This window comes from Tympanuchus pallidicinctus, unplaced genomic scaffold (assembly GCF_026119805.1).
Source record: "Tympanuchus pallidicinctus isolate F22 unplaced genomic scaffold, pur_lepc_1.0 scaffold7, whole genome shotgun sequence".
NCBI lineage: Eukaryota > Metazoa > Chordata > Aves > Galliformes > Phasianidae > Tympanuchus > Tympanuchus pallidicinctus.
In genome coordinates, this window is record NW_026294791.1 from 26,021,169 (window position 1) to 26,036,355 (window position 15,187).

A 15,187-nucleotide genomic window follows, 5' to 3' on the forward strand; every position below is an offset into this window, starting at 1 on the left:
TAGGAAAAAACTACAAATCTGATAAACCAAGAAGACAAGTAACAGTAACAAAATACATAATGATAGGAGTGATTCATAGCCTTCCTTGTGCCTTTTTCACTGACACCAACTCTGAACCTCTGAAAAACCCATCCGTCTACTTTCACAAAAGCAGGGAAACGCTGTGTCTATTGTTTCAGCCTGCCCGATAACATTATTAACCCTGATAAATTGAGTTCACTGCAGCAAAATCAGTTTCTTCTATTAACATCACAGCGGTTGTTTGTCAAAGAAGAGCTACTGTAATCAGAAAATTAGAGAAAACGTATCTCATATTAAATTGTGCACTGTGTACGCTCCAAACAGTTAAGAGAACTATTTCTGTCACACGCCTTGATTCCCTGGAGCACAGAGCTGCTAACTACATATGCAAGCATAGAAGTAGGTCGAGAGTACTACCCTGTTATGCGTTGTAACACCGGGAGCAAACTCTTTAGATAAAGCTTGAATTTTCAGAGTATTTTAACAGAAAGTCTGCAAGAAGCACAAATATTTCCCAAAGATGTTCTCTCTGAGCAAATATAGTTTATGTGATGTCCTCTAGTGAAATCTCAGATCTCAAATCTGGAACTCTTTTCATTCCTTATCACCACCGTCAGCCTTACAGCTTATTTTTAGACACCTTATTTTGTCACATATACGTTCCGAAATTGAACAAGTTCCCATCTTCCCTGATTTCCTACTGTTCTGAAGAAGAGACTTAAGAGATGGAACTAGAACTGACAGACCTGTTAAAATCAGGCAGTGAGCTTTTAATGGTTTCCCTTTTTATCTGACAGCTCAGATCATCTCTTGTTTCAGTGGGGCACGGAGGAAAAGCTCTTCTTTTTACTCTCCCACTTGAGGAAAGACCCCTTCTGGCTTCATTCAATAATCCCATTCTTCAAATATCTCATTTTCACGTCAAAAGAAGGCCCTGAGCACACAGCTCTGTTCAAAGCTATGTCAGCAACCTAAAGCGGTTATTAGAATGACACATTTACAAGCAAATTAATTAAATTTTAACACTGTTCCTTTGTAAATGACCAAGTCCATCATAAATGCAAGGTCTGGTCAGACACAGCCGTAGAACAGAGCTCTATCACCACTCAACAAGGACGAAGGGCTGCTCAGAAACCTACAGAGCAGTTAAGTCTCATCTCCATACTGGCAAGAAGGTACAAACTGGCAAGAATAAAAGCAGAATACTTATGAATAATTCAATGCTGAAGATTCAATATGGCTGTTGTATAGGAAGCAATGCTTCACAAATCCTTTTTTTAAGGAACCAATGAGCACACAAAACATGAAGCAGTCAGTGCAGCCCATGAGGATTTTGGAAAGACATCCAACGAGATCCCTTCCCAAACACTTTTAGGCAATTAAACAGCCACAGGAAAAGGCTCAAACAATCGATTAGAGGACAGGAAACCAGAAGAAGGAATAGTCAGTTTTCACCCACTGAATGAAGGCGAAGTCTCTCAAAGAACCTCAAAGGAAGATGTGCTAGAGCTGATGCTATTGAAAATATGCATCAATCATATAGATACACATAAAAATAGCACAGTAACAAAGTCTGGTGGTGACACAAAGCTGCTCAGAGTAGGAAACTGAAAGCTGACTGCAAAGACATCACGTAGAATCTGTTTGTATCAATAGAAGGTGGCAAAACGGCAGAGAGAACTCGAGAACTTTTCAAGGGAAACACAGCCCTCAAACTGATTTGCATGCTGATGGGGGCTCTAACCAGAAAACTGAGGAATGGGAAAACCAACACCTGCTTTTGCAGCTCCTTTCTGAGCAGGAGAAGCTGAGATTGGGAGAGCAGGGAAAGCTCCTGGCCATGGAAGGTGAGCACAGCCCTTCACTTCTGCTGCAGGCAGCCCAGGAAGGACTGTAACCTCTGCCCCTCTGAAGATAGACGTAGTTGTTTCATCCTGGATATGGCAAGCAAAAGCAGCTGCAGCATCTATGAAACAGGGCCGCTCAAGTCATTCTATTCCTACCTAAGCTTCATCCATTTATACATCCTTCATTACTTACAATTCCCTTCTCTGTGCCACCTACAAATCCTTAGGAGAAATGATTTTTCTGTTTTCTTTCAGACGACAAATGAAAGCACACCAAATAAACAAGTGATCTTCATGACACCCTGTTTGAAATGCATTTAGTTCAATGTAGCTACATTTAGAAACCTAAGCTTTAGTCAGCTTTAATTCCTTAACGTGCATTTTATTATGTTCCAACTTGTCCAGCATTTAGATATATATATATATATATATATATATATACACATTTCTTTTGTATGGCATCAGTTCTACAAAATTGTTATAAAATTGCCTTCACCAAAGAAAACTGTATTTCCCTTCCTTATCTTAGCCTGTCAAGATCTATTTTCAATAAACTCACAGGCATTCATTATAATATACTTCTCACATTTAATTCCTGATAAGCTGAATGCCATTCCATCATTTTTCACTTAACTGATCTCAAACTGACAAGCCCGTAATTACCCACATCATTCCAGTTATTCTTTTCAAAGCCCTCCAAGATTAGCGAGGAATCAATGTAATTGGTCCAACATCCTGTCTGCTTCATTCTTTGCTTTTTTTTCTCTAAAAGAAAATGTTAATGCGAATTATTTAGGTCTGTGAACATCATTTTAATAACCTAAGCAGGTATTTTTTACCCGCTGTCCAAATTACTGTTTGAATAGCAGACTGCATCACCACCACATTTATCTGGAGAAGGAGAATATGTATCAATATACCCCAAAGGCAGGACACTTGTCTGCTTGTTATGACAACTCCATCAATTCTGTCTGTACAGCAGCTCGAGGAGGAAACAGAGCAGCAAGGAGAAAGAAGAGCAGTAGGAATGGCTTTGTCTGAGGCAATCCTTTTTTCTATATGTAGAAAAAAATGTAAAATGAAAACTGACTGCCAGGAACACAATACAGTCTGTAACTGACAACAGGAGAATTGCCTATCCAGCAGCAATCTAATACCATTTGCATCTCTCCTAAGCAGCAAGCCTGCCTGCACAGCCTGGCCAAATCTGGTCACTCAGTACCTCACCTCCCCTAGGTGTGAACTGGAAAAAAAGTATTAGGTTTTTCCTGGATCAGAGGGTGTCATGGATGGCATGAGTGAAAAGCACATCACTCATGGAACGGTCAGCTAACTTGTTCTCTAGATAATTACCTCAGAGACATTCCTGCTCAGCATCACTGCAGAGATTGCTCTGAGATTTCTCACCCTCAGAAACTGTCTCTATTGGCAGAGAAACAAAAGCTCTGCTCCCCCAGGCTCCTACAAGAACAGCCCCAGATCCCACACTGCCCACTAATAATACTAATGGGAGCCTCAACTATTCTCACATGCATCTTAGGATACAGAAAAGGCAAAGCTGCAAAACTACATCAGCGGAATATGTAGTACTACAAAAACACTATATTCTTCATAAACAATATAAAAAAAGCTTTAAATCGTACTGATTGATGATTTGGATCAGAACAGGGTTAGCTGGGCAAAATACAGTCACAGCATTATATGGAACATCTTAAAATTCAGAGTACTGACTGTACCTTGCAGATTTTGTACAGAGATTCCTGACCGTCTCCTTCTGTATCTTTGAAATAATCATGTGCTGGAAACGTACGATGAATATCTCGTGTAATGACATTCTCCTGAGCAGAATCCTGTAAAAAGGAGAAAAAAATCCCTGAATGTTAGCCTGGCAACTGTGTAATTAAACACACAGCACATACAATTCTATATGCAGTCAATGCGGTTACATTAGATAGCTTTACTGACTCATGCTCAGAAAATGCTCTGAGAAGAAACTGAAAAGCCTCTGGTCTCAAACGCAGTAATAATTTGACAGTTTAACAAGAGCAGCGTGGCATGCTTTCTGTCCTTCAGGCTTACAGTTCAACTTCAGAACGCAGAGAAAATGACTGGTTATTTAATTGCAGATGCATTTTTTCCTACGGAACATATGCTTACTGATTTCTCTACCAGCAGAAAAGGAAAATGAGACCGTCTCTCTTTTGAAAGCTCAAAGGTATTTATTTTTAAATGTATATCAATCTGTGATAAAAACCGTGTTAATTACCACTTAGAACTATTCCTGGGAAATGTTCAAAGTTTACCAGTAAGTGGTCTTTAAGAGAACAAAACCAGAAGTATAAGAAAATGTTATACTTTCAGGTAAATCCTGTATCTCCTTGCTGCTAGAACATCCTCAACAGGACCTAAATTCATTTTTACAAGGACGAGCACCAGGGAGAAACTCATGTGCCTAACCATGTCTGAAAACACCACAGCAGAAGCCCTAAGATAGCCCTGACTGATAGGCAGCTGTGCTGCAGGAGGGTAGGAGGCTCCTTAAGTGCTGCAGCAGCTCTGCAAGCTCCATACGGATGATCTGCATACCCAAACACATCTGAAACAACACCAAATGCTTGTGCTTGGAACTGAGTTGTTCCCAAGACATACCTGCCTCTTTAGATAATGCAGTAACTGCTTACAACACTGTATTTTTATGTGATAAGAGCTGTGTGTATGAGGACATGGCACCAAAGTGCTGGAGCCTCAGCATCTCATCCATTATCTTCAGCTTCCAGTTACTTGCAGTGGAAGATAGCACCTTTACACCAGTCAATACCAAACACTGCTTTTCTCTGTTCCCTTTGTAATCCTAAAGGGAAAGCCAAGAGAACCCTCATATGCGACTTAGAAAATAAATCTTTTATAAGCACTTTTGCCATGAAAATGAAATACATTCATTTGTTACACAGAAGCTTCTAAACCCTCAGACTGCAATTTGTAATCCAGCGCTCTACAGAAACGAGCTTGAAATCTGTTAGAGTCAGCTGGCAGCTCATCTCCTGTGGCTGGGGCATCCCTAACCCCACACAGGCTCTGCAGAGCTGCACAGGAATGCTCCTTCCTCCACAGCCCTCAGCAGCCGTCCTCTTCCTCCTCTCCGATCTCCACTCAAGTCCAAGTCTCCTACAAATCTTCTCTCATGGAGAGAGAGAAGCAACAGTGGATGCTTCATTTATGTCGTCCTAATTCTCAGTGATCTCAACGGTTGCTTTCCCTTTGCTTGACAACATCTTCAGCACAAGGCAGTGACACAATCTGTATTTTGCAAAATATCAGACATGTTGTGATGTGCTGAGGAAAGGAAAGCTTACAGAGAGGCGCTGTTTTTATTACACTTGCTGGAGAAAACAAATGTGCTTTTGGGCTTTCCCCGGGTCACCATCAGCACCTTCAGGATCCCTAAGCATCACGACACTGTTAGTGAGTGAAACTAACCATGCAGCCAAAATCATATGCAACAATACAGATAAGAATTAATGTTTGATAAACAGCAGTTCTCTAAGCAGCATTCTTAGAGCTCTCTTATCATATCCCCGAAGCCCAGTCCAGGAGCAATCCCATTACAGGCACAGTGAGAAGGGTGAAAGGCCACTGTGCAAACTCCCATCAAAACAAAGAAAAAGAATCAGTACATTGGTTCAGCATCTTCTGTTTTTCTCACCATCAGTTAACAAGTCATCCTTCCACATGCCCTTCTATTTTCTCCTTGTGCCTTCATTACTATGTCACCTTTCCTCACACAAATCAACAAAACAAAAGCTGGCAGGGTAAATGCCCAAGGCAGGCCCACAAAACATTGGTGTGAAGGCCCCATTGCACATTTTTGCTGATGTGGAAGGAGTCAGAGGCAGAGGCTGTATCCAGCAGTGAGTACAGATGCTCTAGAAAGCTAGAGGGAAATAGTTAAATGCATCAAAAAGAGTATTTAAAATAAGACAATAAATGTACTCCCTAAAGACAACACCCACTCGAAATGCTTTAAAGCCACCATTTAAGAAAACTAAGAAGTAAGACCAGAGAGGAGATCAGTATAGAAAATTCCTTCATATATTTAAATATATACAAAATCCGTGCAACTCTCCACCTTTATCCATACTGCATTCATTCACTGGCCTGCTCTCAGGAGTACTGCAGCACACGAGCTTACCCTTATCTTAATTTGGGCTTTCAGAGGGATTTTGTTCTTCTGAAAGTCATGATTAGTTAATTCCTTATGAAAAAAAGATCAGGTGAGATGGCTATCAAAGCACGAAGAGTTCTAATGATCTTCCTCACTTCTAACAATCATTTTTGCGCTGCCAACTCAGAGAAACAATATTCTACTGAGGAAAAGAATTATCTTCATGTGTCAACTCTGTGACAGCTGACATCGTACTGAACGAGCTCTCTATTTTGAGTTGGCACACTCTGAAATAGCCCAACTTCTGCAACTGCGAAGCAACCGTACCCGCGTGGTGACACTGCTGTCGTTCTGAACTATTAAGGCACTGCTGAATGTGGACACGGGATGCCAGAAGGCAGATTGAAATAGAAGAACAGAGAGAGAAAAAAACAACAACTGAAAACTATTTCCATTAAAGTAAATGTTAAAAGAAAATTAAGGCTACACAGCCCTCAGAAGTAAGAAATACAGGGCAATCTTTGTGCAGGCATATCCTGAATTATGTTTCAATTGAGGACATTTCAGACACTTCGGAAAAGACTCCTGCTCATGTATCGCCCCAGGCATACCCATCCTAGGTGTGACATCTCCCTGCCGGCTGCTAGATCAGAGAATCATAGAGTCACAGAATCACAGAATGGCCTGGGTTGAAAAGGACCATAGTGCTCATCTGGTTCCAACCTCCCTGCTATGTGCAGGGTCACCAACCACCAGACCAGGCTGCCCAGAGCCACATCCAGCCTGGAAGATGCACATCCTTTCTCCACTTCTGCCCCCAGGTTCTTACGTGGAAACAGGCACACAGCTTTCACAAATACATCACAAGAGGTTAGCTGAGCTTTCCTTATTACACAGTTGCCTGCATTACAGCCGTGGATTCAGTACAGAGAAATGCAGCATTACTCACAGATGCAACCAAAGGAAGGAGAAGTTTTGCTTCAGAAGTTTCATGTGAGTACAAAGAAAAGTAATAAATCAGGTCACAGGTGTCTCAGACCCGGCACTTAAACTGAGCAGTACTTCTGACCTCAATGTCCTTGTGCTCCATTTCTCTGCTTAATAATAATTCCCTGTCTCAGTGGGGTGTAGTGAAAATCAATTAACATCTGAAGTGCAGAAATACTGAAGCGCTGAATCCTACAGAAATGCCAAAGAGGAGAATAATAACTTCATCCTCAAATTCTGATCTAAACTGCTTACTATAAGGCATGGGGCTACGCAATGAAACACAGTAAAGGAAAAAAAAGAAAAGAAATAAACATAGATATATACTATTCCTTCTGTATACAGAAAGGGAAGAAGAAACCAAAACCGCGGAGTTGTGTGCAACCAAGACCACATCACTAGGCATACAATCAGACAATTTCATACCATACTTCTTACCTCCCAAAGCTCATCCCTAATCTTAGAAAACCCCCTTCCAGTTTGGTCTTATCATACTGCACATGAAAACAGTATCATTTGTACGTGCCATAGTCAGCACAAGCTCACCTGAAAGGACTCACTTGTAAGGCCTGCATCTCTGCTGAGGCGCAGATAGCAGTTTTTCAGCAAATTGTCCCACCCATGCTTCATCTCCTCACTGGCTTAAAATATCCACGTCCCAGAGTCTCAAGGAAAGACAAAAAAATTCTCTAAAATACCATCACAAATAGGTAGAAAATACAACACAGCAAAGAGGTCAGACAAAACAGGTTCAAAATGAGCCACGCTCCTGCATGTAGCTTTGGCCCTTGTTATTGGTGACATCCTCCCAAGCTCCTGCTTCCAGCGAAACCTAATATTCCATTGTGCTCACATATGCACATCACCAACCCCTCTCCTCTCATCATCCTCTCTGCATACCACAGCCCTCCAAGTAGATATGCGACCTAAGAAAATCCCATGCTCTCTACCAACAAGTACTTGGGAAAATAAAACAACAACCAGAGGTTTGGCTTATGCTCAGTTCCTTTGTAACATTTTTGTAATACATACCTTGTAGCTCAGCTCTTTCCTATAAATAGATTTTCCTTCTATCATCAGCAGCTTGTATTCAGGAGAGAGCACAAACACTCAGATTTCTTATTAAAAGAGAAACAAACTGAGAAAAAGGACAAGTGTCATAAACACAACAGTTCAGTAAATACGTGGGTCAACTAAGCTCTGCAAATCTAGTCTTCCTACCAGCTGTATTTATTGCTGCTTAGGCAGAAGTGCTCTCTGCAAGCAGCATGACCCAACAGTCCTGTTAGAGATGGGCCCATCAGCTCCAGCCCAAGCAGACCTCTGCTTCTGGTGGCTTGTGTCAGTCTCTTTTCTCTCATCAGCATGAATATAACTATTCTTCTGTACCTGGCTATAGCAGGGAAGTGCTGCTGTAGCCTTCTCATAGGTAAAGGAGAAACAGCTCACATTTTAACAGGGCTGAGCCATCAATCTGCCGCAGACTTGATGATATTTTTCTGTAAAAATCACAGCATATTAGATCAGCTACAAAATACCAATTCTGCATACACTCACTCGTTCTCCAAAAGGGAGTATATGCATGACCTTTACTATCTTTGTGTTTTATTTCCTTTCCTCTGCTCTATGCAGCCTCTCTCTCTGGTATATACAGATACATAATTCACTCTCCTTTCTCTGCCATATCCTTTCTGAAAAGACATTGTCAAAAGAAAAATGCTGTTTGTGCTACTGGGCAAGAGATCAATTTTTGAATATGCCAGGCTCAAATCCTTGCCACTGGCACAGCAAGCTGAAGTCTGATCTCCCCTTAAATACTTATCTTGAAAGCTCCCTGCTCTCCCCCAAGAGACAAGAAGCTCCGCGCACCAGCAGATGGTTTTGGGGTCATTTTTATCCATGTAATGTATGGTCGGCAAGAAGGGCCATGCACATCTAGGCATGACAGCATTTCAGTTTTGATTTTGTTCTATTTGGAGCTTTGTGTCACATTTTTAGGCAAACCCAATACCAAACATCCTTTTGTTAAAGTGCATTTTGTCTTCGGCTTCCTCTTGCCTTTAACAGCTGTTACCTCAGAAGGCTGATCCCTGCAGAGGATCTGAAGCTCTATCAGACTAGGTGACAGGCATGCTATCCAGGTTACTCACCATTAGTTCACCAAAAGTGCATAGGCATTATGCACTTTATTACCTCATGAACAGAAAAACAAATACATGATTCACAAACTTATCTATATAGTCAGTTACTTTTGTCCACGTTCCTTCTGGCTCATTACTCCTCAAATCAGGCTTTTTTAGAAGTCTCTTCTATTAGAGATGCAACTGCATTCGTAAAGTTTGGAGAAAGTGTTCTCGTGATTAATCTGCAATTTGAAATTCAAACAGCCCTGACTCTGCCACCAACTCGCTGGGTAACTTCCAGAAGCAGGTGAGCCTGCTTCTAACAAACAATACTTAGCTGCACACACAGCAGATGGCTGTGAAAAATGAAGTTGAAAATGTTTACAGAAAATCACAAAAGCAGTGTTTATGCATCCCGGGCTCCTACGTACCTATCTCAATTGAGTGTTACCAAACTTAGCTCAGTTTTATTAAGTGGCCTGAAATCTTTGCTACAAGAAGGATAAGAAAGAAAAATACTGTTACTGTTAAAAAAGACATCTTTAACAAGTCAATTTTGCAAAATAGTGCTTAGAAGATTTGTGCCCTGCAGTATTGCTGCCCAAGGAGATGTCTGTCTTGTCAGTGTCTCTTCCAGCGTGGCTTTACAAATTCTGAAATTAAATTGACTTCTGACAATTAGAAGACGATATGATCAATGCAACCGGTTCACATAAGATTGTAAAGAAATGGTTGCTTCTCCTTTACAGATTGAGTGACTCCAGGTCTAAGACAGAACACTAATGAAGTTCATAAACACAGGGTGCCTCCCAGCCCACGCTCCTTTTGGCATCTGCATAGCTTGCTGTTGGCAAAACATTAATATAAAGAGAAAATACTTCCATGTCAAGTAGGTTTATCTGCTTCAGTGTTTCTAGCTTTCAACAAGAAGGAAATGTCTTGGAGCACTACGCAGATAAAGATTTTTAAATGCTTAAGACTGTAGCTGAAGTGTGCATACTATTTCTTGAAAATGGAAACATCTGCCCATCATGTTCTTGAACGCTGGGGTTCTTCCAATAATCCAGACAGAAACACTTCAGCAAGACCTGTGCTCAACAGAAATGTTCCCAAGACAAAAAAGCACCAATTCAGTTACCACCCAGATTCTCTCCCTGAAGACAACTACGTGATCCAAGCTACAACTTGGGATCCTGATACCCTTCATTTTAATACTTGCTAGTGACAACACTGCCTTTCTGTTTCCACTAAGTGAAGGTGCTTCATTATGCTGAGGCATATACTTCTGCGAACCACTTTCCCAGAACTAATGAGATCAACAAACCCAGTACAGATTAATCTTTTCTATTCTTCATGTAAAAAATCCAAAAACTGATGGTATCATTGACAGCATTTTGCATCCGTCAGTGCTTATATCAGAACATTAATACTGAAGACTTCTGCATGTAACACAAAATCACCTTTCAATAGTACCTTGAAGTCTTTGCTTCAGCTGCAGGGCACCAAGCACTGCAGAAGAGGAAGGCCAGCCAGATGGAGAGGGACAAGAGCAGAAATATCACCACGGAGTTTTCATTCCTGTCTTTGGAAAACGATGCAGTTGTGGATATAGAATCATAGAACGCAGCAGCAGACATCTGATGGTAGGCAACAACATTCCCTTCGGCCCAGAAGAGAACTCAATCATTTCTTCTGCTTGGACATTTCATAGGCCATACACATGGGCAACACCATCACCAACTGAGTGCACACAGCCAGTCTCCTCAAGTTCAGCAGAGGCATCAGCTCTCAAAATACGTTCCTCAAGAACAGAAGATACCTCAGCAGTGCCTGTTTTCTGAAAGCCCATTAAGGAGGCATGGATGTTTCTGGTAGCAACAAATGCTGCACCAAGGGTGTTTCTGGAAATCAGCAGGGAGCAGGCGAGGACGGCAGCCACACAGGTGCACAGCATGGCAGCAGCGGAGAGCAGAGCGAGGCGGGCGGGAAGCAGCAGGCGGCCCACAAAGCGCTCTCTCTACAAAATGGTGACACCGCGCTCCCTACCATCCGCTGCATTGTGTGCATTTATTTCTGAGTACCTCACAGGATCTTTGGGAATGCCACCCTGAATACAGCTGCTGAAACCACAGCCCACAGGTGGCACATGCTGTGAAGGCGGCTCTGGAATATGCTGCAAGACAAACCCCAGACATAAACAACTTAGAGACGCTGACACAGGGGGCTGCAGCTCTGCTTCCACTCTTTCAAATCCTCTCCTGCCACAAGGAGAGGAAATGCAGCATGAAGGGGCTTTCACCTCCTGACAATACTTCATACAGACACAAGTGACTGCAAGCAGATGCTGCCTAGGCTAACAATTAGCTGCCTATACCTAGGTTTATCAGCAGAAGATTTTAACACAACTGTAGATCAAGTCACAAAGAACACTGCAAGAAGGACAGAATCGCACATCAGCTTGTCTGTGCTGACTGTATCACAAGCAAAAGCAGTGCTTTCAGGCTACAATTCCTTAATTCAGTGTAAGCCCCAGAAGTCCCTTAAGTCCCACTCTCACTGGCTGAGCCAGCAGTGCGAATGCCACATGTGGCAATGGGAGGGCCGTGCTATAGAGCTCTGCCTGTAATTGGGACCTATGGGGCTGCGTGTGAATCATCAAAAGCAGCTCCATTTCTGCCTCTGTGTTTTGTTCCAGTGCATTGCTATAGTTTGAAAATGAAATTTGCCTTAGATTCAGCACCACCTAACACTCAGGTCAATGCAGTACAGACATTAGAGAGCATTTAGCTGGTCATATATGGGTCATAACAATAAAGACCAGACAGTGCAAGGATGGCACTGCACACTAAAATAATCCTAACTCAGTTTCAATGATATGTGTTTTCTATATACCACTTCTCAGTGTGTCTGAACACTTCTCAAGCAGTTTATATAACCACTGCACAGGTACAAGCAGATTACAGCTGCTCCTTCTCCCTGGAAGCAGCCAACAGAGCCTACATCCACCCCTTATTTTATGATTATGTTTAGTTTATTCCAGTTACTCTGATTACAGTGGGATGCTGATCTGAATTTACTGATAATGCAAACATTCCACAGTGAGCTCTTTTTTAATCCCTTGGTTTTCACAAGTAAGGCATGAACAAAACCTTCATTCTCCATGATGGAACAGAAGTGCATTTGCCTCAATATGCTGATTCTAAGCAGACCAACGCTGATCTTCTTAGCATCTCTGACAAAGGGTAACCTTGATTCAGCTTTTCTTCCTCCTTTTTACCCCTCCTGGCTTTGCGAACCAAATACTCGACATGAATTGTATTACTTCATTACACATGTGTTTGCCTGAGGTGAAGGAAGGGCTCCAGCTGGAGAATGAATGATCTCAAGTACTTCACAGGAGTGATTAGGGAAGGCTGGTCATCGGCACAACAGGAAAAGCAATTTTGCCAGACTGCCACAGCACAGAGCTGTGCAGCACAAGGAGGGGGGGAAAACAGAGAGACGAGAAGCAGACTAAGGCTGTGGGGACAGAAAGGAAGACAAGAAATGATGGTGAAATGGAGAGGAACAAGAAGAAATAATGGGAAATAAAATATAGTATGGAAGAGAAAAGACAAGTACCAGAGAGGTTATATTTAGTTCTCGCCAGCTCAAAAAAGGAAGCTATAAATCAAATATCCTCATTTAAATCAGTGAAAATCAGTCTGAAAGAAAATCCAGATTGGTTGTGTCCTGTGCAGGGTACCGAATTCTATAAAATCTAGTTTCAGCTATTACACTGATGAAAAGGGCTTTTTCTCCCTCTTATTATAAATATATTCTCTATTATTAAAAAGATCCTGCTATCAAGAATTCTGTAACTCCTACAATATACAGCTGATATATGTTAAAATTTTTCATTTCTTAAAGCTGCTTATCTGCTCTGGGATTAGCAAAGCGCATTCTGCATACAGCTGCACACTTCTCTACTTGGTGGCAGCCTGAAACCAAGAGCAGAGAGAACACGGCCCACGCTGCAGTGCTCCCTTTCTCCTGGCTGCTCGCAGGCACTGCTGAAAGCAATGCAGGACAGTTCTCATTACTGCTCCTGACAGGCATTCCTGTCCATGCCTGCACCATGCTTCATCGCACTTCTGCATGGACACAGTGTGTGATTCCTTAGATGGCTGACCTCGGCTCACCTAGACTAAGCTCTGTGTTTCAGTTGGGTATTTGCAGCTTTCATCTCCAAGTACAACTGACAACAACACACAAAATGAAGGAAATATTAATGGAAACATCTACTTAAAAAATGCATAAATGTGCACCAGAAAACACCACAAATACAGATCATTTCTCACTACTTCTCAATCTATGTTTCCCTCTCACCATGCTTTCATTTTGACATGCAGCCATTTATGCCAGGCACCCATATTTCTATGTAGGTAACATGCATGAGTCAAACAACATTTCTATTTTTTCTGCTTTCAGAGGGTGTTCCTTCTGGAATACATGGTAGCCTCTGAGGTATCTGTGATTCTACCTCAATAATAGCCTACGCTGCATCAGATCACTTGGCTCACAGAAACGAGACCCACCCAAGTTTTGGATTGTTCAATGTGGGAAGTCTATTCCAGAAGGTCAAAAGCAATTTATGAAGCCACCTTCTGCATTTAGTTCTATTTTGACACACAGTGCCTTACAGGTTTATAAGAATGTGCGCATCATCACTTCCAAGCAGTGCAGAACACGGGCAGAGGATTAAATACGTCCCAAAGAACACCGCGTGCTTCTCAAACTCGTTTTTTTTCTCAGTCGCAAAGTAAGGAATAAACAACGAAGGACAAAACTATTTGACAAACTATGCAAAAGTTATTTGTATTGCCCACAAATATAAACAAACCAGGAAAGTCAAAAAACAAAGAAGTACTACCAACACCAACAACTAACAACAAGAACGTTCAAGGAACGTTTGGGCGCTGTGCTGAGGAACATGGGTTAGTGAGATCTATCGGTGATCAGTGGATGGTTGGACTCGGTGATCCTGTGGGTCTTTTCCAACCTTGGTGATTCTATGATTCTATGAACTACTGCTTTATGACGTACAAGGCACATCCTCCCAATGTGCCAGCCTACACGGTGGATTCATTCTCCCTCAGCCTGAATAGCTTGCTGGGTGCAACACCCACTCATCAGCTGGCCAGGACATGCCAGTCCTGAGCACGTTCCCAGTACTTTCACCTTCTCAAGGCCAAGGTAGAAAATTGAATTTGCTGTCACAGAAAAGCGAGCTGCAGGCTCTCATGGAGAGGTTAAGCAGAGAGAAAAGATCAACAACCGTATATATAAATGTCTGTCAAGATAAAAGATGGAAAACATCGAAAACATAACGCCACATCTGATTCTAAACAGAATGGGGTACAAAAGTTTTCCATTGTGTATCAGCAGCTTTTTCTGCAAAGAATCAGTAAGTGTAAACATGGATGGCTATTTATAGGCAATGCAAAATACGTGTCCAGGAAACACCTGGAGCCTCTCACTTCTTGCTTCCATACAGTGTTCTTCTATGGCAGCCTCCTCTTTCCAAGGTTTTTCTAAATCAGAAAAGATTTTATCTCCAGAGATTGCTACAGCATTTGATGTGAAGCCTGATTTCTTGCAAAGCTATCAGAGAACTACGTATCCTATTAATAATGAGAATTTAAATACATTACAGCACACATCTCAGAGTAAGGTAGGGAGTTATTTATTGAATAGATAATGCCAGCTTTGTAATTGGCTAAGCTTTCATCTAGAACAGGCTGCCCAGAGAGGCTGTGGATGCCCCGTCCATCCCTGGAGGTGTTCAAGGCCAGGTTGGATGGGGCCCCAGGCAGCCTGGGCTGGTATGAAATGTGGAGGTTGGTGGCCCTGCACGTGGCAGGGGGTTGGAGATTCATCATCCTTGAGGTCCCTTCCAACCTGGGCCATTCTGTGATTATCTAACTTTTTAACTCCATTATCTCTCTCTTATCCTGCTCTTAAAATCACGCAGGGTGACAGTGGCTCAATCAGCAGATAGCTACAAT

At 42.0% G+C, this 15,187-nt stretch overlaps 1 protein-coding gene across 4 annotated transcripts in view; it reads right to left on the reverse strand.

Annotated features, from left to right (window-relative positions):
* The window catches only part of RABGAP1L (RAB GTPase activating protein 1 like), a 199,972-nt gene that overhangs the window by 91,759 nt on the left and 93,026 nt on the right, over positions 1 to 15,187 (reverse strand). For all 4 annotated transcript variants that reach the window (XM_052666174.1, XM_052666175.1, XM_052666173.1 and 1 more), the window contains exon 14: positions 3,605 to 3,718. In XM_052666174.1, the coding sequence (XP_052522134.1) occupies positions 3,605 to 3,718 (114 nt within the window). The remainder of the gene's footprint in view (positions 1 to 3,604; positions 3,719 to 15,187) is intronic.